At 37.1% G+C, this 21,994-nt stretch overlaps 1 protein-coding gene across 1 annotated transcript in view; it reads left to right on the top strand.

Annotated features, from left to right (window-relative positions):
- Positions 1 to 21,703, top strand: part of LOC114070795 (metastasis-associated protein MTA3) — a gene marked incomplete at both ends in the record, with an annotated part of 68,809 nt that extends 47,106 nt beyond the window's left edge. Inside the window, 3 exons of the mRNA XM_027908382.1 lie at positions 6,282 to 6,368; positions 11,613 to 11,759; positions 21,672 to 21,703. Coding sequence (XP_027764183.1) covers positions 6,282 to 6,368; positions 11,613 to 11,759; positions 21,672 to 21,703 — 266 coding nt within the window. The remainder of the gene's footprint in view (positions 1 to 6,281; positions 6,369 to 11,612; positions 11,760 to 21,671) is intronic.
- Positions 21,704 to 21,994: the final 291 nt, after the last annotated feature.

The following is a 21,994-nucleotide window of genomic DNA, read 5'->3' as shown; positions in this document are numbered from 1 at the left end:
GAAGAAAAAAAAAAGTCACACTTGCCAGGGCTTTTTGAATACAACATCAAAATAATTCTCTAATGGTAGAAACCAGATTATACCTCAACTGCAATAACTCACTTTTCTCTGTACACACACAGAGATATGCACACACACACAGAGATATGCGCACACACACACACACACACACATTCTGTTTCTGGCAATCTCTCTCTCTGGAATAATTACAGTGTTCTTACCTGCATTGTCATTGCCATATTCTTGTCTAGTAAAGATTAATAAGTAAGTAAAAAAAAAAAAAAGGTTTTGTAGTTTTATTCCTGTACTTAGATCTGGTGACCTCTGCTCAATGCACTCTGTAGATTTTAATGTTAGAACTAAATAGTCTCTCTTTTCCTAAGAATGCCCTGAATCTTTTTCTAAGGTTATCTTGAAGCAAGTAATTTAAATTTAAATTTTTAAATGAGATACTAAATTAACAGAAATTATCTCCTATGCTGAATCGGAGGAGTAGTTACAATATTGAATGAATATCTGTAAGTTACAGATAAAGTTACAGATATGCTTAGATAATAACGTGGCCAGAGTAGCAGGTCACTCATGATGTGATATGTCATGAGATGGTGTTAGGACGTTCAAGACATGATTTGGAATTTGTTTTCCAAGTTGTTGGTGTGCTGAAACTTGAATCTAATGGCTGATTACGTGCTATGTCAGACTCACCTGATGCTTTGTGTGTGCCAAACCAGTTCTTGAAACTGTAACTGTGTTTCACAACTTTATTGCATTAGGCACTATAACAACACCAAGAAACCATAAAACCTGACGATGGAAGGATTGGTAGGGCACTTATGCCAGCAGTGTAACAGGTTTTATGCCCCCTTGCTCTTGTGTAATTTGTTGAAGTGCCAGGTTGTAAATGAAACTGATTCCCAGTTCTGAGGAAGACTGACTGAACCAGCATGTCAAAACTTACTCATAAAATAGATAGGTTTTTGCATTCCACCCGAATGCATCTGCAGATACTTCTGTTGTCTCAGAGGAGCATGAAAGCGTCTGAGAACGCTAACCTCAGGCCCAACCATCTTTTAGGCAAAACCAGATTTCGACAGAACATTTTCTATTATTGTAATTCCACCCACATCAGCTTGCTCAGCCCATTATATCCACTGGCAGAAAACAAGGTCCGACTTGGTGTTCTTTATTCCTTTGGTTAGTGTAGAGAATCAGATTTTTCTCAATAATGAACCCTATAGCATGACCTCTGCTCAGATGCCAGCAGGAAGTGGTGGTGATGGTGCATTTACTTCCCAGCTGAATCTAGGAATGGCCACCAGGAGGTTGAGAAGTCACAACACCTCCTGCTGGGAGCACAACCCGTCATGGAAACTTCGAACTTTGTTCTGCCTGAACATAATCGACTCTCTGGAGTTGTTGACAATAAACTTGTCTGATGGATTTTCAGGAATAATTAGAATTGGTGAACTGCTTTGGTAAGAGGAAATTCTAAGGCTTTAAATCTCATGCACTACCTACCTTTTAGGTTGAATATATTGCCTGTTTTTTAGAATGTGAAGCAAAACTGTCCCGTCTGTGGAAGGTCTCTTCATTAGACGAAAGCAAAGTGGGCATTCTTCTCGACAGTCACTGGCAAGATTGGATCTGTTCCCAGCTTACAAGCAGGTTGATGAATGGCTGGCAGTGAGCCATGTGTCTGCAAGCATTTTTACTTCAGCACAGGGATATTTTGATGGATTGTTTTATTCCACTGTTTGGATATAGCTTTATCAATATAGATATATGTATTAATTATAGCAAGTTAAATCTGGATAACTACATGCTGTCTGTGTAGACATGATTGTCGAAATGTTTTCAGTGCCTGGTAATATATTGCCTGTATAATATATATTGTTACTGGGGAATGGATATACTGCTCATGATGAAAACTTATCATACCTTTGAATCTTCAGATTTATTAACAATTTTCGTACACAGGACTTTCTTGTGATCTCATTTGATGAAACAAAGACAAGTCGAAACTAGGTAGAATATGCAAAATGTTACTGATTTGACTTTGTTAGCATAGAGCTTATATTTTACTGACATAAAACTACCCATTCATCTGAAGTGAGTAACATTTATGGATATTCTTTCACAAACTGTGATTTGATTTTGATAGCTGCAGAAGAGTTTTTGGCTGCATCTAGGATGAAAATATTTTCCTCCATTATCTTTGAGTACAATTTGTGCCACATTTTACTATCCAGAAAAATAATGGAAAGAGCACACTATTTTTCCCCCAAAGTTTCTAAGAAGAATACAATTCAGGGAATACAGAGGGCACAGTACATTCATTAGATAATTGGAATTTTGATAGAGGGATGATGAAATGTCAGAGACGAATAACTTGACAATGAGAGTCTAAGAGACCTACAAATCAGTTTGAAAAAAGGGAATCATTAAAAAAGTACTTTCAGATCTAAAAACACAACCTCATTTGATATCATCTTCTTCAAAGCATTCATGATTTCATTCGCCTCTGTAATACCCACAATAGTCATCACTTTTCCAGGTCAAGAACTTGGTCTGTTCAAAACCTCATTAAGAATGTTTCACACTGTGGTTTGTAATGTTGTTTCCTGGAGTTTTTCTAGTAGTACTGTATCTTCTTTAGGTTATGGTGCCCCAAATTATGTGCACTTCAAGATACAGGTTTCTCATAATTTTAGAGAGTACTGACTTCATAAATTCTCTTCTGCTTGGTGATGGTGTAGAACCCATCATTATGTGTGTGTGTTACAGGCATTTTACCCCTTAAGAATTAATTTACATGTGGTGTTTTATGCTGATGATATCCTTTGCAATCAGTTTTAGCTTTGATTATGCTCAGAAACTTCTTATCAGGAAATTTTAACTCTCTAATCACCTCTTTTCCAGATGTTTTTTATGTTGAACAGCACAGATCCTTTGGGGATTACATAGACAGTTAATTTTAATAAGGTTCCAATCCCTGAAAATGAACTTTTACCCTGTAACATCTGGGCAGCAGAGGTCTTTGGTGACAGAGTTTGTTAAAAGCTCATTGAAATGCCAAGTTGGATGCCAGATCAGCTGCATGTGTACATGTCACGATCCCTTCAGAGGATCCTGGCAAACTTATGACCCTGGCAGTTACTGGTTTATAGGACTATGCTGTACGTAGGAGGGGACCCCTGGAGGTCTCTAATCCCACCTCTTGCATAAAGTTCATGTGCTCGTGAACCTTTTGTCCGGATGAGCGTTTTGTATCTCCAAGGATGGAGACTGTGCAACTTCTCTGGGCACCTGTTCCAGTGTTTGATCAATCTCTGGGTAAATAATTTTTTCCTGAAGTCTAATAATCTCCTGTCTCCCAGCTTGTAGCTGCTGCCACAGAGAGCAGTGATAGGTTATCCTATCCCTGCTTTCCTCTGAGAAGGGTCTGGTTTGGTGTCTCTCTGCTCCACTGCTAGGAGGTTCCGGGGGCAGTCACATCTCCCCTCATGCTTCTTGTCCCAAGGCTGACCAGACCCAGTCCCTTGGACTCTGCGTATGTCCTGTACTCCAGCTTCCAACCAGTCTGGGGACTCTCCAGCAGATGAATGTGGTCCAGTGTGTCCATATATCTTATGTAGTGGGGATCCCAGAACTCAGCATGGAGTCTGGCTGTTGTTTCACATGGGCTGAGGGCACAGGTGACATCCGTGGCAGTGCTGGGTGTGCGTGTGCTCATAAGCTCCCGTGCGCTGTCCTTCTTGTGGCAAGGACACAACACTGAGTCATGAGAGCACACTAAACGTGTTTTCCCCTCTGCAAGGTCTTTGTTGGCTCCCTTGATGTTTCCATATTTAACTGTGTGCCTCTATTAATAGTGCAACCCTTTTGCCGCTCTGCAGACCTACTTAGTGAAGAATGTTATCGCATTTGCCCTGTTTTTGTTCTCTTGAATCAAGACTGTTTAAGCATTCATTAAACACCAGCAGCATATGTCCTCAGCAGAATTCCACCTGGTCCTGGTAACTTGTTTTTATTCATTAACCCATTCGTTTGAAATATTTCCTATGGAGTCTTTGTTGTGACACAGTTCTCATACTTTCCTCATAAAATTATTTTGGAAGTGATCTTTAAGTGCTTCTGTAGTGAATGCTGATGCAAGGAATGCATTCAGCTTTTCTGCTGTGCCTTTGTATTTCCTGAAGATTTTCCTCACACGTTCATCACCTTTTGCTACAGGCACTAGCACATTTTCTGCTTTTGCTATGTTTGAAAAATACACTATGAAATATAATACTTCTTTTTTAATAAACACAATTTTTCTCTTAGCTTCCACTGTTTCACTGATCTTAGAATTTTATTGCATGTGGATGCTCATATTTGATTTTAGGACTTGTTTTTTATTCAATGGTTTTACACTTGAAATTGATGCACAACCTAACTTCTGTGGTTTTCTGTGTGTTGTGCCTAGAGATCATAAACTTTATTGCACTTTGTATGGGAGTACAAAGTATTGTGGATCAAAGTTTGCTGCTGTTAAAAATACTTAACAGCTTTAATAGATAGGTGTACTCTGTAATACTCACCTTTGGTGAATGTGCTTTACCTCAAACATGGAAATTGTGCTGTCTTTGCAGTCTGTATTCCCAGTTACCATATTAATACATCTCCAGGATTTAATGTCTTTTTTTACAGTGAAGACACGTAGATGGAAAATGTTCCTGCTGATTACTTCTTAGGCAATTCTTTGGTATTCTCAAAGTAACTATAAAATACTGTATAGCCTGTGCTTGTTTTACTGAGGGAGTCAGTGGAGAGACACTGTTCTACCCTGTCACTTAAAATACTTCAGGTGTTGCAGAATATTAAAAATATTCAAGGCACCAGGTTTGTGCATTTTTTCCCCCTATGTAACAGTATATTTTGTTATTTAGAGAAAATAATAAAGTGCTTCGTGTACTCAGCATTAAGGCTCTGGAAGCTTTGGGCTGCCCAAATACCAGTTGGCATTTCCAGAATTTCAAGTAGTTTTCCACATATATTGAAGTAAGCTGTGCATTGTCTGCTGCACTGAAAACATCTCTGAACATGTGAAATATTTATTTCAGTAATTGTCTATGGATTCAGAACCTTCATGGTTTTTGCACAGAGCTCCATAAAATATAAGATTATAAATAATTCTACATAGTGTCTTATCTTCTTCCTGTGACTGTGTACTCCATCTCATGTGCTGGAATGAAGGAAACATGAGCAGTCTGATAAAACACAGGGTGGATTTGTGATTATAATCTATTTATAATGTGTACCTCCTGTAAAGGAAATGCAGATCTGCATGTGTGAAACCTGTAGAAAGAAAGGAGTACAGGTGGGTAGGAGTGCAGTTTTGTTAATATATTTCCAGTAGTTTTGGAACTATTTGCTGAAACCTAGTGCCTTGTAAATTTTTGCCTTAAGCTGATTGACTTCACTGTCTAAACATGAACCTCTTCATAGTAACACTTTATGTTTGGGACAAACATGGAACCTCTGCTTGTGTATTCAGAGTGCCTTTAGAGGTGTGAGTTCATAGCAGTAGCATGAAATTTAAGGCAGTTACTGCACTGTTAGTTTTCATGTAATTTGCAGAAAGTTACAATCTTTGAGAAAGTTACAATCTTTGAGACCTTTGAGCTTTACAATACTTGGTTTCAACTGGCCACTTTGTTCAAAAGTTTACCATGAAGGAGTTGCTTTGGTTGGTTGGTTGTTTTTGCCTCAAGCCGTGATAACCCCTTAGTTCCATTTTACTTATTAAGCATTATATGAATCACCATTATGCAAGTAAGACATGACAAGTCAGTAGTGCCAGCTTTAAATCCTTACCTCTCTATTACCCCATTTAGAGACAAAGAAGCTTGTAAAAAACAATAAAGAATTCAATGTAAATTACTTTTAATAGCCAGAGCTGCATTTCATTTAGTGCTCATGCTTTCATCTGTGTTTCATTTGCCTAGCTGGCTTTTTATTTGCTTTGTAAGCAAAAAATGCAATCAAAATGGTGGTAAAACTTACATTAACTTTTTTTAAAAAAAAAAAAGAATAATCATAAGATCACTTGCATGAATGAGAACACATCCTGCCTTTAAATATCCATCATTATAAGTATTGATTTAAAAAAAGGTCAATATGGGCTAAAAGGAAAAGAGAAATTTGTGTCAAAAATGCAAGACAGAAAGTGGTTGGTGTGTCCTAATTCTATTTGTAATGGTAAAAAAATTAAACTGAGTTTTGTTCTTTAAAATTCTCAGATGCAGATCGACATTGTGAACTTGCTGGAAATCCTCTGAAGATTAAAAGCACCAGAAAACCCCTGTCATGTATCATTGGGTATTTAGGTGCGTATCTGCCTCCAGAGAATAATGTACCAAACAAACATTCAGTTTGTACCGATGCTTTGTAATCCTGTGTGGACAGAAATAGGGATTTATGCTTTGAGAAACAAAAAAAAAAGCTCTGAAGTAATAAATTAAAAATAATGATGGTCCACTGTCAGTTGCACAACTGCATGATTGAACTTGCAGGACGTAGGCAGAAGTTCTTCTGACACTGGTTTAAAGTGTCAGAGTGAAATCTAATCTAATTTGGCATCTGAAAAATAGTCTGATAGTCTAAATGAAAAAAATAACTGCTCAGAGGGGAGATATTTAGTGTGCTCAGTGCTACTCTACTGTGCCCCTTGAATCCAATAGCAGTACTATATATTTAAAAGAAGGGCACCTCAGCCACACCAAGGCACCAATCTTGTAATCTGATGACCTAAATTTAAAAGGTGCAGTGAGATCTGCACTGAGATCACAGCCAAGAGGACAATGAACCCTTCAGTTAATGGGGAGAGGAAAAATTCTAGTAATAGTGATTCCTTGCTAAAACAAGTGAAAATTATCCTCTTTTCAAGGAACTATCACTGACTATTAAATATTTACACAGTCATGTAAGAATTGTGATAACCCAGAGGCTGTTAATACTCAAATGAATTTAGAAATCAAACCATTGATCAGAGAAGCAGTGAATAATTCTGCTGTTAATTCCATTATGCAGAAGTGAAGCTGAGTATCGAGCTCAGTCTAGATATTTTGCTCAAAAGTCCATCAGCGAGTTTTTTTGTACTAGAACAAAGCAAACAGTAAGTCTCTTGCCTTACTGAAACAGAAATTATCTATTAATGTAGTTACATCTACTCTTCCAGAACATCAATTTTATCAAAATCCTAACTTCAGAAAACCGTATAATGAAGAATTAATGCCACTCTCACTGAATTTTGATCCCTCCCACCCTGGAGTTTAAGAAAAAAGCCAGTGATAATTTCCTACAGGCAGCTTGGCTGTATGTGTTATCTGTGCTGAAAGGACTGCTTTGGTTGACCTGGGGGAGCTGTGGTTGTAAGGGGGGACGATGACAAGAAATGGCTCATCCAGTTGACCTGTCTGTGCAGTCAGAGGAAGAAATAGTAACATGGGTAAACTTAGAAGACACTGCATGTTTTTGATGCCTTGTTATTTAGTCGCTGAGGGAGCATAAGGCTGTAGGTTTGATGGGAGTAAATGCATGAACAATGTCAGGCAGCATTTTGCGTATTTAGGTGAACGTGTGGTAGAAGATTAACAGTCCTAAAATATACCAGGTATTTGTAGAGTCTGCTTAGCATTTGATTGTATGGGAAGTGAAGGTATTCCACTACAGCTGAAGGCAAATTATGTGTTGCAGGGATATGAGGTGTACCCAGTGCAGTTGAATACGTGCATCTGAATTAGCTCTATAAGGGTGACTAGAAAATGGCTTTTTGTTTGCCATTTAGCTTGGTGGGTTTGTTTTTTCTTTAGAGGGTTTTTTTTGTGGTTTTGTTTGTTTGTTTTAGGTTTTTTGTGGTTTCTTTGGGGTTTTCTTTTTTGCTTTGTCTTTAGTTTGTGATTTTTTTTGTTTATTTGGGATTTTTGCATGTTTCAGCAAACGAGTAACGCTTGAATTGTTTTTCTCATAAAAGTGAGTATTAAATATCATGTCATAGGTCATACAGGAGGCATTTGTTTTCTTTTTACAATTCCTCCCATGCCATTTCTGCAGTCATTTATTGGCATACAGCTAACTGTGTGTCTCAGGGCACTACTGTTTTCAACCTTTCTGGTGATGCAGAGAGGATTTCAGTGCCCTGCACATCCTGGGTCATCACTTACCTTTATCCCTGTTCTGCTTCTTGGCTGCCAGTTCCATAGATGAGGCAGGTTAAGCATAAAAATTAGGCCCTGTCCTCCACAGAGCGAGGCTAATCCCCTCTAATCCCTTCAGTCATCACTGTGCTTACTAAAACAAAGCCCCTAAGGTGAACCCTTGGCTAATTAAATGTCCTTTGTTACCTCCTAGTTATGAGGAAACCAAGCTCACATTTCCAGCTGTGATACATGTTGAGGAGATAAGATGAGAGAGAGGTGCAGCTGCTTAAGCACCTCTGGAATCCAGGATGCTTATTTAAGTAACTCAGTAGGAGACTTCAACTTCTCTTTGTTTGCTTTGGGCTTTTTATTTTTTTTTTTTTTTAGTCTACTGACATAAGTGGAAATGGGAGAACTTTTTGGTGTTGTTATTGTTATTCACTTGTTTGAGGCTGCATTTTGGTAATCTGGTCCTCTAAAATGTTTCTAATACATTGTTGAAACATTGTCTCTTGTCTTATTTTCATTTAAGAGTATGGCCAACTGATTATTTGTTATGTGGGTAAAGGGGTAATTTGGGTAATTTGGATGCTATAGTCATTTCTCTTGAGTTAGCAAAAGGTGTGGGTAGCTAGAAGATTTTCAGTGAATTACTAGGCAATAGATCAAGGATAAGAGCAGCAGGAATTAAAAGATTGATAATTACTATTATTCCATAATGCAACTATACAATGGGATAATATAATTCAGGTGAAACCACTGAAATGCCTCATTACCCTTCTCAGTTGTGATGAAATATCTGGTTAGAAAGTGTTGATCTAAGGCATGAAAATATTTGAAGGAAGTCTGTACATAGAGGAGGAGTGATTGCGAGGCATGAAGACCCCAAAGGAAGGATTCAGTGCATTCGGAAGTGTCCTGGTTGCTTAATTAAACTCCTTTTTGGAACTTAAATATAGAGCTTGTTCTTGCCACCTTCCTCTACTCCAGAAAGAGTCAACCTTTGTGGTAAACTAATAGAGGATTAGTGACTGCTGAACTAAGAGAAGTTGAAGGAAGGAAATGCTTTCTTACTCAACTGTTTTCTCACTCTGAAAATATAAAAATGCATCTCCTATATGCTGTAGATGGAAGGAGCTTGAGTTCTCATATGTTGACACAGCTGCTTTGGATTATTGTGGCTGCTGCTGGATCTCTTGGGCAAATAAAATCATATTTTAATGATGTTAGCCCTGAAAATTTACCATTTCCTTCAGAAAATTGGAGAAGATTGCCAAATGAACATTTTAGAATCCAAATTCCAACCATCTACAGCAAATGGCACAAGTGTTTCTATTTCAGTTTAAAGTTTTGCCTTAGCAATCAGTAATGTTCATAACATTAAACACGCCTCAGTTCCCATTTTAGTAAAGAAGCAAAATACAAGATGCTTGTTCCCTACATCAAGAAAAATGGGACATGTTAGAAATCTGCTGGGTGCTTGGTGTTCTTAAACTTTTTTATATGAAAAGCAGATGCATACTGCAGTGAATGTCAGGAAGAAGCTTTCATCTAATTAAGTGGTGAGAAATTTGGTGACACTAAACTAGCCTTTAGCTGCACACCCACATCTACAAGACTGCCCTGAAGAGATCACCTGTACCCTCTCTCTCTATTTGCCTTTGCATTACCCTTATCTAGCCTTCCTGAAGCTTCTTGTATGAGGGTGCTCATGCTTTGAGAGTGTGTTTGCAAGCTCCAACCAAACCAGTGGTGAACAATTAAGTAAAGTCTTTTCCAACATGAGTATTTGTTGGCATTGTCTCCTTCTGGCGTGCTGTTCCCAGTACAGCCTGACCAAGTCACTGTGACCTTTCTATTCCTTTCCACTCCTTTGGATACTGATGAAACTTTTGGGCCTTCTCACCTTTATGTACCTACCTTTTAAAAGTTATCATGACTTCTCATGGCTTATCCCCAGCCTCTCCTGCAGTCGTGACCTGTTCCCTGTGGGATGGGCAGGCTGGGTACCTGCCAGCTGCCCACAAGGGCTCACCGTGAGAGCGAGACCATGAGGCAGGGCAGGCAAGTGCTTGGATGTCAGGCTTCCTTCAGAAGTGCCAAGGAGGAAAAACACGTTATTGCAATGAACTTTGTTATGCAATGGTTTCTCTTCCTCTGGAACGATAGCTGTGAATGGTAGAGGCTGCAGAGCCTTCTTGGATATCTGGCCTCAGTGTAGATTTTGCTTATTCCCAGCTTCTGTGCTTTTTGCAAACAGAAAAGCAGAAAGAAGCATTCTACAGGAGTTGTAAACCTGGGCTGCGTATGAGAAAGTGCTTAATTTTTGTCTTCTGATCTTAGCCCCCTTGGGCAGCTGACTCTCCTGATGTGTGTTTTATCCCTCTGCCCTCATCTTCTCAGCCCAGAGGTGAGACAGAAGTGTCTTCTGCTGCATGGGGACGTCAAGTGGCTGGTGTAATTGGGCTGTGAGTGCCTCATAAGCTGTGCAGTGCTGGCAGCTGGTGCTCTGTGGATGTGTCAGAAGGACAGGACCTGCCCTCGGGCATCTGACTTCACACACGAATTTGGTCTGCCCAAGGCTGTGCACAGTGGTGGCATTTTGAACTCAAATGTGTGATGGGAATAAGTTAGTTGGCTCAGCAAATTCCTGTTGAAGAATAAGCAGACTCGACAGAGGCTTCCTTTTGCTGCTTTTATCTGGCAGATAACTGAGAAATTTCCATACAGCTGTATCAGCTCTTGGCAAACACAGCAGCTGCCACCCTGAAGTGTGCTGGCCAGATGCACTTTGCTGCCTCTTACCCTCTTTATTCCTCCTTCTCCTGCTGTATGAAACATATTAGGATGTTTGAAACTCCCCAGTAATAACTGTATTGGAGTGTTCCTGTTGCAGTTTCGGGGTAGTTTGAGCTGCAGAGCCCTACAGTGGTTGGCCCCCTGACTCTCCGGCACCTTGTGACTTCTGTGTGGGAAGTTCCCTTAAAGCTTCTTATTGTGAGAGAAAATACTGAATAGCTTGAGGTGGTTTCGCTATAGTAAAATACTTTTATTTCCTTGCTAAAAAAATCTGTAGGCGTGTAGCTTCAATACAAACCTCAAAAGGGTAAGAAAATAAAAACATAGACCTATTTCAGATGATTTTATGTCTATTACCTCTTCAACTTCTCAAATCCTTATACGTCTGCTCCACAGTATTGAACTTGGGTAGTCTAAAGTGATATCGATTTTTCTTACTTGGAGGACCTGTGGGTATGAAGACTTATGTTTAAAGTGTTGTTCAAGGTCCTATAAAGACACAAGTGCAGAAAAAAATTTCTTTCCTTTCACTGAAAATCAAAAGTAATTTTAATATGTGAAATAGACTGGTTTTCTTTATTTTAAAATCAAGTACATATAATTTCTCTCTCTCTTTTTTTTTCTTTTTCTCAGAGATACATCCTGCTGTGAAACCAAATGTTATCAGGTCAACCCCAAGCCTTCAAAGTCCAAGTGCAAAACGATTGCTTCCACCCTCCAATCACTCTTCATTAAGTATTTTGGGAAAAAGAAACTACAGCCATCATAATGGTCTTGATGGTATGTGAAGGAATAAAAAAAAAATACTCTTTAAGTCTCTGAATTGCAAAACTTCCTGTGAACCTGAGATGACATTAAATAAGAGGATACAGAGTTAAAAAATGTAAGATAGGGATAGCATGTTTATCGCATCGATGCAGTGAATAGTGGTGCTTGTTCATTGAACAAGGAAATATTAATGCCCTCTCTTACAAAAACTTCATTTACCATTTTTCTTACTAATCTTGATGAAAAAAGGACAAAAGAAAAAGAATAAAACAAATTTGATGAAGGCAGAGATGCAGTATGCTCTATTTTGATGACTCAACCCTTTCCCTTGGCATCCTGTTCCAGTGCTGGACAACCCTTTCAGAGACAAAATTTTCCCTGATATCCAACCTAAACCTCCCCTGACATAACTTGAGGCCATTTCCTCTTGTCCTGTTGCTTATTATCTGGGACAAGAGATCGACACACATCTTGCTACAACCTGCACATTTCTATTTCAGAGAAGACTGTATCAATAAGATCAAGGTAAACATTATTATGATTAAGTCACTCCTCATGTCCCTGTAAGGGGGCATGCTTGGAAGTCTGTAAAATTTTTTTTCTACTTAGTTGTCTTCAAAGGAAAGAGTGTATAAAACTAGTTATTAGCCACACTGATTAGTTTGTATCAGTCAGCTAACTGTGTTAAGTCAATTTGCACAAAATAACATCTAATTTGAAAAATCAGTATTGAGAATTGTAAGTCATTGCTTTAGGAGATAACTATTTTTATTATCTGTTTTCCATGAAAACAACATACTGGAAAGCATATATTCTAAATAACTGAAATCTGTATTATTTTAGTGCAAAAAAGACTATTTTAGTACTTGAAAATGGTTCTTATCCTTGCCTATTTCTTTACTTAAAGATGGTGAAGTGTAAATAAAATGCAACGAAAAAGTAACAAACTGATAGTAATGATGCTCAACAGCACATGTCCTCTGTTCCTTTTGACTTAAAAATTTTTTACTTTAATATTTACAATTTACCTAGTCGTCTGGTTCTTGGTAAATATAAAATATATGGTTTTGGTTGTAATTCATCCAGCTTCTCTTCAGAACACAGCAAACACTCAGTGACGAGATCAACTTGGGAAATGGTGGTTTCTGTGTAATTTCCCTGACCACAGTGTACTATTTGTGCAGTGAAAGGTTTTGCCAACCCCCAGAGTTTTTGTGTTACTATAAATATACTAAAAAGCTGTTTTGGTTCCAAAATACAATTGATTGCTTAAGGTTTTATTGCACTGTGTCAACTAACAGTATCCAGAAAGCCTGCTAATGGAGATGATGACAGATTCTGTCTGTCAGTGCATGCTTTGATGAAATGAACTAACAAAAAGGAGGACAGGAGACTTATATTCTGTCATTTGTTGCAATTTTCATAATGTTATTGACGTATCTGCATGTTCAAGTTTACTTTTTTTTTCCCACCAGTATTAGGAATTTGTTGTAAGGAAGCCATATAAATATGTTTACTTAAGATATGCAATAATTTAGAGCATTCAAGTAAATGTTGTTTAGGCTTGTGCAAATATATATTTAGATAATTTAAGTCAGTCTTACTGCCTAGGTAAGTAATATATTTGGACAGATTTGTTATTAAGCAAATTAATAATTATTGGTTTAGAATATAGCAGTGCATTATGGAAATGGCACTTCTTTATGCCTCTATGGGGAAGTGGGGAAAGATTGAGAAACATCATTAATATTTAGTTAAATGCTTTTAAGAATAATAAACAAGAATATGATTAGCATTTTTTATAGGAATCTTATGTTGGCTTGAGTTTTGCTTTTAGCCAATGCAGCACAAGATTCTGTGCTGAGGAGTCAGAAATTTCTGGCCACAATTGCTCCATCTTTATCAAGAATGATGAGGGAGCTCATTTATCTCTTCATAAACTCTTCCTAAGCACTGTGTATGTGTATGTATGTATGTGTGTGTATGTAGCTTATTGTAGGAGGAAGATTTTTGCTGGATGGTATTAGAAAAGTGGTTTTTGTTTTGTTTTCAAACAGCATCAAGTCTTGCATTCTGTAGGATGTAGTGAAAAATGCCATAAAGTGTTTTGTTTTTTTTTTTTTCTCTTCTGGAAAAACAAGTCACAGTACTTTGGGAAATTTTTGTGTAATAAGCTGATGCTTTTAACTACTCTGAGGTGCAGTATTTCGGTTGCTGCTGAAATTAAAGCCAGCAGAAGATATTTAAGTGTTTCTCTGCAGCTGAAGACAACCTCTTTCAAATGGGAAAATTCCATCTTCAGAAAATCACGATGATGCAGAATGTTACGTGTATCCAGTTTTATGTCTGGAGTTGATTATGGGAAGATTTAGGTGTGACTGTAAAGTGCTTTGTAGATATTTTGAATCTGATCTTTAAATTACAGTGTCTGAAATTATTCTGAGCAATTACTTTCACCCACAAACTGCTTAACTGCTAGCAGCTGTACGTCCAAGTAGTCGAGTTTCACGTCAGCCTATTGTTTTGTCAGGGTGAGTAATGATCATTTTGCTTATAGTATTTGGAAACATCAGGTAGAGATATTTTACATGAGAATAATCTCCGTCATCTGGCACACATTTCCTTGCCTTCACATGCGTCAGAACCAGAATATCCACAGGACGTCCAAGATATCAACATCACTAATGAGATACAGAAATCAGCCTGTACCTGTTGATACCAATTGCGTGATTTGTGGGCAGAAATAAGAGAATTGATTGTTCATAGCTGACGAGACTTGAATCAACAGCCCTGATCCTCCTCTGTCCAGATCTTTACTGCTTTCTTTCAGGCTGAGATGTCCTGATGCCTTCAAGAGAATTCTTTCAACAGTCAGATTTCTGTTCCTGCCTGTACTGAAGTGTGCAGCAGATACATGGAGTATCTAGGAATGAGGCAACAATTTGGGGCTCTTTTTTTCTAAGATCCCACATATATCTGGCCCAGAAAGATGAGGTGATTGGCAGTTGACAAAGGGAGAAAGACCTCAAAAAAATGTACCTTTTCTCTCAGCTGATTTTTTGGTCAATCCTTCTCTCTCTGCTTTTGACTGATAGTATTGGCTACTCAGGAGATAAGCAAGGAAGAAAGGCTTATTCTTCAATCATATTTTGCCATGGGGAATTTGAGACTCTCATTTGACAAACAAATAAAAATGTAAGCAGCCTAACTGACAGGCAGGGAGACTGGAGCCTCTCCTGCTGCAAATTTTCTTGGAACAGAAAAAACAATTCTAACATGTGCTTCATTGTGTGTTCACATAACCCTGTGTGAGAAGACATTACAGGAAAGGAGTTTTCACTGTAGGATGGATTTTTTTCAACACTGTTGTTTTTTCTCAAAGATGTGTGGTTGTTTTTATCACAGTACAACTTTTTGATAGAGGTGGAGATGATTGGCTGGGGTGGAAGGCTATAAGCATGGATAGCCTACCAAAAACATCTGACACTCTATTAATTTGAGTTTTCTTTTACGCAGTAAGAAACTATAAACCTACCAAAATTGTTATAGACCTCATTTAACATACCAGTGATTTCCAACTGAAAGAGAAAAAATGAGCTGTGATAAACAAGATCCTGTGTGAATTCACTTTTGCCATTTCTTCCATGCTGAAACACAAAGTCTAAATCATGCTGAATTTCATATACTCACTCTTCCCGAAAGTGAGAAACAAAGGCTATATATTGTTCCACAGTCAGTTTTCCCTCTGAAGTTTACTTAGGACACCTGCATTCTATTTTTGGTCCTTTATAGAGCCAGAAAATGTTTTCAAATATTTAGCTACAGATCTCTTGTTCAAATGTGTGCACTGGTATTGATGGAAATGTGAGCATGGAAAACAGATCTCAGGAAAAATTGATATTGTCTTACTCTCATTTACAGGAGAAGCAGAGGGCTATGAAAAGGGTGTTTGTGACTCCTAGTTATTTCCCCAAATATATTACTATTATGCTTATATGAAAGTGTTAAGAACCTTGTACTGCTTTTCTCTTCAAAGTCATTGAAACCATCTCTGACCCTCAAGAGACTGACCTAACAACCTTTTTACTTTTGACTGTTGCAACTTACACAAGAGTAGCTAATTTCTGTCTATTTTCACTGTCCAGTTGAAAGCAATTTTAAATATTTATTAGAAAACTAAAATGCTCTACGGCTTCCATTACTGTGGTCAGTATATTCACTTGCTTTTGCAGAGGTACAAATGATCAAACTGAGAATAATGAACTAGTGACAACTTCCAGAGCCCAAGTAGTGTGCCTGGAAAATGATACAGGCCTTAATTAACCCAGAGTGTTACTGCTGACCTTGTCAATCATTTATAGAACTGAGCTATGCATCTCATGCTTGCATGTCTCAACTAATTTTTTCCCCCTTATTTAAATTTTTGTATTATAAAACAATGAGTTGATGATTCCCCACTTCAGTCTTCATTCCTGCAAACCCAGGGATACAAATGGTATTGTGACTTAACACAAAAAATAATCCTCTAAGAGGAAAACATTTTTGTCCAAAAAAATAAACCAGAAATATCTTTTCCCCCCAGAATTTCTTAAAACCGAGAAAATTATTTATTATCTTACAATGATAAATGTGTGGTGATCATTTGCCTACATTGAAGTAACTTTACAGTTATCTCCCAAGTATTTAAGATTCTTTTATTACAAATAAAAGGATAGTCTTCCATTCTGAAGTATCTGAAGACTGCCCCAACTGCAAAATATTTTTCAGCGGGAGAAGGTAAGTAGTGAAGTACTTGGGAGGAGCAGAACCATTTCTGCAAACCCACGTTTTCTTGAATTTCCTTTGGAAAAAATTGGTTCCTAAGCATTAGCATAGCGCTGTGTTGTGATTTTTTAAATATGGAGAGAGATTGTTTTTGTTTTACCAAAGTCAAAATACAATTTGCATTCAACCGAAATGCTCAGCTTTACTGCGTCTTGAGAAATGGGAGTTATTTCCCAGGGTGTAAGTACACTAGGAAATTGCATAAGGGACTATTATTAATTTTTTTTTTTTGTTTCTTTCAAAAACGTGTCTTTGGTTGTGTAAGGCTTCTGTGCCTAGAGTTGATTCACAAAAAAAAAAAAAAAAAAAAAGGGGGGAACAAAACTAGAGTCACATTCAGGCTTTAATGCACTACTTTGAGTGTGCAGTAGATAATTTCCTTTTTGTTGTATGAAGGAAATGAATGCTTATGAAAAGATTAGAATGTTGTATCCCTGAATTCACCAGTGCAACATGTGCTTCTGATAACACTGATGACAGCAGGGATTAGAAAGAGCAAGATGTGTGGGATGGCAGATGGAGGAAAGGGCACTTCATGGTGAATTGCCCCATTTCTGCTGTTGAATCAGTGCTTCTTTTTTTAATATACAGGTCATGTGTAGACATGAAACTGCCAGTAACACTGGCTTTTCTAATTGGCAGAATAAACCGGCCTTTAAAACAGCAAACAACAGCACTGTAATTAAGTTAGCAATTAAAACACAATGCAGATAGGCAGAACTTAATTCCTGGAATCACTACTTTCCCCCAGTATTATTTTAAAGAATTACAGTGGCAGAAAGAGAATCCTGTCTGTTGGCTAACAGGATTAGCAGCGTATTACCCCATGAATTACATGTTCTGGATTCAAGATCTGGAGTTCATACTCAAAGAGCTTCTGTGTGTGATTACTGTCAAGTAGGTTGATTATTTTTTGTAAGCTGTGATTGCAGAGCAATAGTTCTTAACAATTTTAGTACGTAATGCAATAGGGGAGGCACCTTCAGAAAGTGCTTAGGCAGTGGAACTGGGAAGTTCCTGTGTCTGGGGAAAATGCTTTGTGATAATTTAGTACACTTTTTCTTTTTTTTCAACTGTATTTGTTTCTCCAGTGTTTAAAATTTTTCTTTTGGCAGAATAAGGGTCTTCCTCAAACTCATTCTTAGTATGATTATAAGACATATAGACATGTATCTATTTATTTTTATTAATGCCTTTGAAGTAAAAATGTCACTTATTCCATTACTAGAAGCTGGTGGGGAAAAAATATTTGTGTTTGGTTACCATGATAAGCTGAGATGATACTAGGATTAAACAGCTCTACTATTGCCAGTCTGCCTATATTTTCCACGCGTCAAAATTACATTATCTTCAAGCATATTTATTCTGGAAGGTTTAGAAACAGGACACCTGTTACCCATGAGTATTGTTGATGACCCCATTAACATAAAAGAGAAAGAGAATTATCAGATAATTAAGTATTCTATCAGCAGAAATAAAAAATAGCACAATAGTGTACAAGTAACATATGAACAGCTGGAAAAGGACTGGAGTGATATTAAGGATGTGGGTTCTGTCCTGGCTTGAAGAACTGCCAAGGGAATAAAAAATAACATGTTACTGGGGAATAATGTGTACACTTGAAATAATTCTGTAGCTGACACCATCCTTTAGCAGTGCACTTTTTCTGATTTAGCCTTAAATGGTTTCACAGTGGGAAATATCATGGTCTCATAGTGCCTGTAAACAGGGAGAAACACTTGATTGATCAGAATGGTTGTTTTAATGTGAAGAAATTTCTTCTACAACTTACTCATTTCTATTTGAGTTCAAATAAATGTGTTGTAGAAAGAGCATAGAAGCATCTTACGGAGTTTCAGCTCCTGGTGCATCACTTTCTCCATAATAATACACTTACAAACATTTTGTCAGCACTGAAGTTGCATTTACTATAATTCACATCACCAAAAACCCTTCTTAGTGATAATGATGTCTGATCATTTGTGTTTAAAGTGGAGCAATCCACTTCACTGACCATAAGGTGAGAATTGTTCTGTATGCTGGAGTTCCTTTTCTGGTGAAGTGGTGAAGGACAGGTTGTTGTTTTGCACAAAATCATTTGCTGTAAGAACTCGTTTATAAACCAGATGTCCACTGGTGCCAGTTTCACTGAAATTCAAACCCGATTATTTCAATTCCCTAAGGCATTCTGAAACTTGGCAGGTAAAACTGAAAACCCAAAGTTTTGTTTTCTGTTCTGTTGCACACCAAGATATTTGTGGTTTTTAAATAAACTCGGATGCCCTTAAGCTGCATTGGAGTTTGCATTGGGGTGCAGACCTTTTGTAAAGGTTTCAAATGCTGCGTGACTGCCTTTTTAAGCAAGGGCTTTCTTTCTTAGCTGCCTTAATTAAAAGTTTTCCACAAAATTGGCTGGTGTGTGTTCATGCATAATGTTTTTCAGAACCCTGCCAAATCAGGGTGTAATTATTTTCTGGAGGAAATCAATATCTCCTCAATTCTAAAATCTGAATGTTTGTGTATCAGAGTATGCAAGGGTTTAATCTGTGTAACAATGGCAGCTTAATTAGTAGTCTCTGCTAGACCCTAGAATCTTTTGACTCTGTCTACTTATTAAATAGTTCTTTCCCTACATTTTTATTTATAGATATACTCAGGTCTTTGATGTTTTGCAACTTAGATGATATTTCAGTATCCAGAGCAAGAAAAATATATGCAAAAAATCGAGAATGATTTTTATTGTATGATATAACACATAGATATTTACAAATATTACAGATCTTTCTTCATTTCTGGGTTATGTTAATAGGTTATCAATATGGTAATATCCTGAAGTTAACAGCTGCTGGCATTGCATTAGCAGTGTCTGTCAGACTTTCTTCAAAAATACACTGTTTAACAACTTCCAGGTACATTCAGCTGTTCCTCAGTTCATTTTAGGGAGATACTCTCAGTTGTCGGCAGAACTGAGGTGGTATCTGAGTACTTTGGGACACTCATGGCTAATCACAGTTTTTATAGATTTGGCATAAAAAGCTATGCCAAAAGTATGGCACCTTGAGTAAGAGGGAAGGTTTTATTAGTAGTATCTGAATATAAAAAGTGTGGATTTTTGTTTGTTCACTGTGATCATATTGGGGGTGACTGAAAGTGCTGTGTAATGTATTTCTTCTGTATTTCAAGAGAGAAGCAGCTTCTATTTTTTTAACCTGATAATTCTGCCTGAGTTGAGGATTCCTCAGTAAATACACTTGTGCTTTTGGAGATCGATTGGGTTTTTTTTCTGGATATTTAGGCTTATGAATGGAATGAGTCTTTGTCTCAAGAGTTTTTCAGGTGGTTATACCTCCATGAATGCAGTCTCTGGGTTTTCTCAGGAGCAGTCAGGTCCTGAAATATTGTGTCAAAAAATAAGTAAAGTTGTAATAACAAAAATAACTTTACTGTAAAGATAAAAACTTTACAGATTGTAGAGTTCTTCACTCTACTGAGATCTTCTCTTACTTTATAAGAATGCCAAATATATTCAGGTATCAGGAAACAATAGACTGTCACAGTATTTTTTTTTTCATACCAGTTTAAAAATTGTCTGGAAGTGTATTTTTATATACAATAATTTTTTGTGTGAAAAAAGAGAGGAAAAGAACACTGGTAGAGGAATTCACAACTAAAATGTTGCTGGCTTAGGGAGATATTCATATTATAGCACCTTTATCAATGTAATATTAGTTATACATTTTTTTTTAATTAGAGTTGATTGAGGAGGAAGAAGACTTGTACAAACTTAAATATAAACTAAATACAGGAATTTATGTTGAATATTGGAGTTTCTAAATACTTTGAGAATATTAAAATGGCTTATCTTTGTTTCTATCAGTGATTGAATGATATCTTCAGACTGGTTAAGATGACTCCTCAAAATGAAAGAAAATGTTTGAGAGTGTAATTACCATAATTTTTTTTCAGAAAAAGATGTGCAGCTGTTCTTTCTCCTGTCCTTTTAATCTCTTTAATACTACTTTTAACAATAACAAAAAATCCCTGGAGAATTCTTGGTCTAAGTGATGCCAGTTGGAACCCATCTAAGACTGGCAATTTGAAACCAAGGCGAGAATAACAAACACATTGTAATTGTACGTTTATCTCGCTTGCAGGACTGAGACTCTGCTGATTCAATTCATGCAGAATTGTGTACATTTTATGCAGAACTGAACATAGTGTTGATAACTATCTCATCCTTAAGAATTCTGTCTGCTAGACCCAGATTTTTGAACAAGTCTGTGAGACTGCTAGTAGCAATATCTTGCATCTTATAGATCAGCAGTGAATTTTCTTGCAGGCTTTTAAACTGTTTATTAGGATCTTTAGTTGCTCAAGTTGCACTGCTTTGAAAATGAAACCTGTAGCATTTTAAAGCCAAAGAGAGATTTCTGTTCTTGGGGAAAGAAAAAAGCAGAAGTAATTTGAGTTAAACAACAGGGTAAAATCTGTTAGCTATTTGTCTAGTAGTGATTCCTCTGCAATTTATATAAATATAACCATGGGTTCAGTTGACTGATTCCAGATTTATCATGTAGGAGACAATAGTTAACATGTTTGGATGTTACATTTCTCAACATACTTATCAATTTCAAACTGAGCATCCATCTCCGAATTCTCGTAAAACTGGTTGTCTAGTTTTATAAAACCTTTTCAAATGGGAACAGTAATGGAATTATGCTGATACTGTCTGTATTTCTTTCTGCAGAGCTAATCCTCCATGTTAAATGATGCCATATGTTAAAAGCAAAATGAAAAAAACCCACTTCTTGAAACATGAATTATGAATTAGTTCCATTTTTATATTTTCTTGCAAAAGAGGACAATTAAGCAAAGGGAATGAGTGCAGTTAACAGCATATTATAATGTGCCATATATATTCAGGATCAGTGATGATTCTCATGCTCATTTCATGAGAAATCTTTTCAGTCTTTTCATTTTTGATGTGTTCATTGTTGTAGCTGAACAGTAGCATCTTAGCCTTCAGGATGAGCATCAGAAAACAGGGCTTTTACGGATAAAGACAATGCTCTAATATGCTGTGGTTCTTCTGTTTTCCAGAATCATCCAGCCACACGACAAGAACAATAATGGTAAGTATAGAAGAGATTATAGGTATTGATCTGTCTATTTTCTTTGAAAATGAAGTAGATATAGTAGTGTCCCAAGACATTGGCATGTTTTTTTTTTTTTAAAGTCCAGTATCACTGTAGACATAAAATGAGTCTGTCTTTATTTCAAGAGAAATCTTGGGGGGAAAAAAAAAAAAAGAGGTTGAATACCTTTAGAGGAACCAATGCTGTCAGCTTGAGTAGGTGAAAAATCCAGTTACAATTCTGTGTTATATGTTTAAGTCATTTTTGATCATGTCAAATAACTGTTGA

This window comes from Empidonax traillii, unplaced genomic scaffold (assembly GCF_003031625.1).
Source record: "Empidonax traillii isolate 1590-97213 ecotype Southwest subspecies unplaced genomic scaffold, ASM303162v1 scaffold1690:size75429, whole genome shotgun sequence".
In the NCBI taxonomy this organism is placed as follows: Eukaryota; Metazoa; Chordata; class Aves; order Passeriformes; family Tyrannidae; genus Empidonax; species Empidonax traillii.
This window is presented reverse-complemented; position numbering and strand designations above follow the sequence as displayed.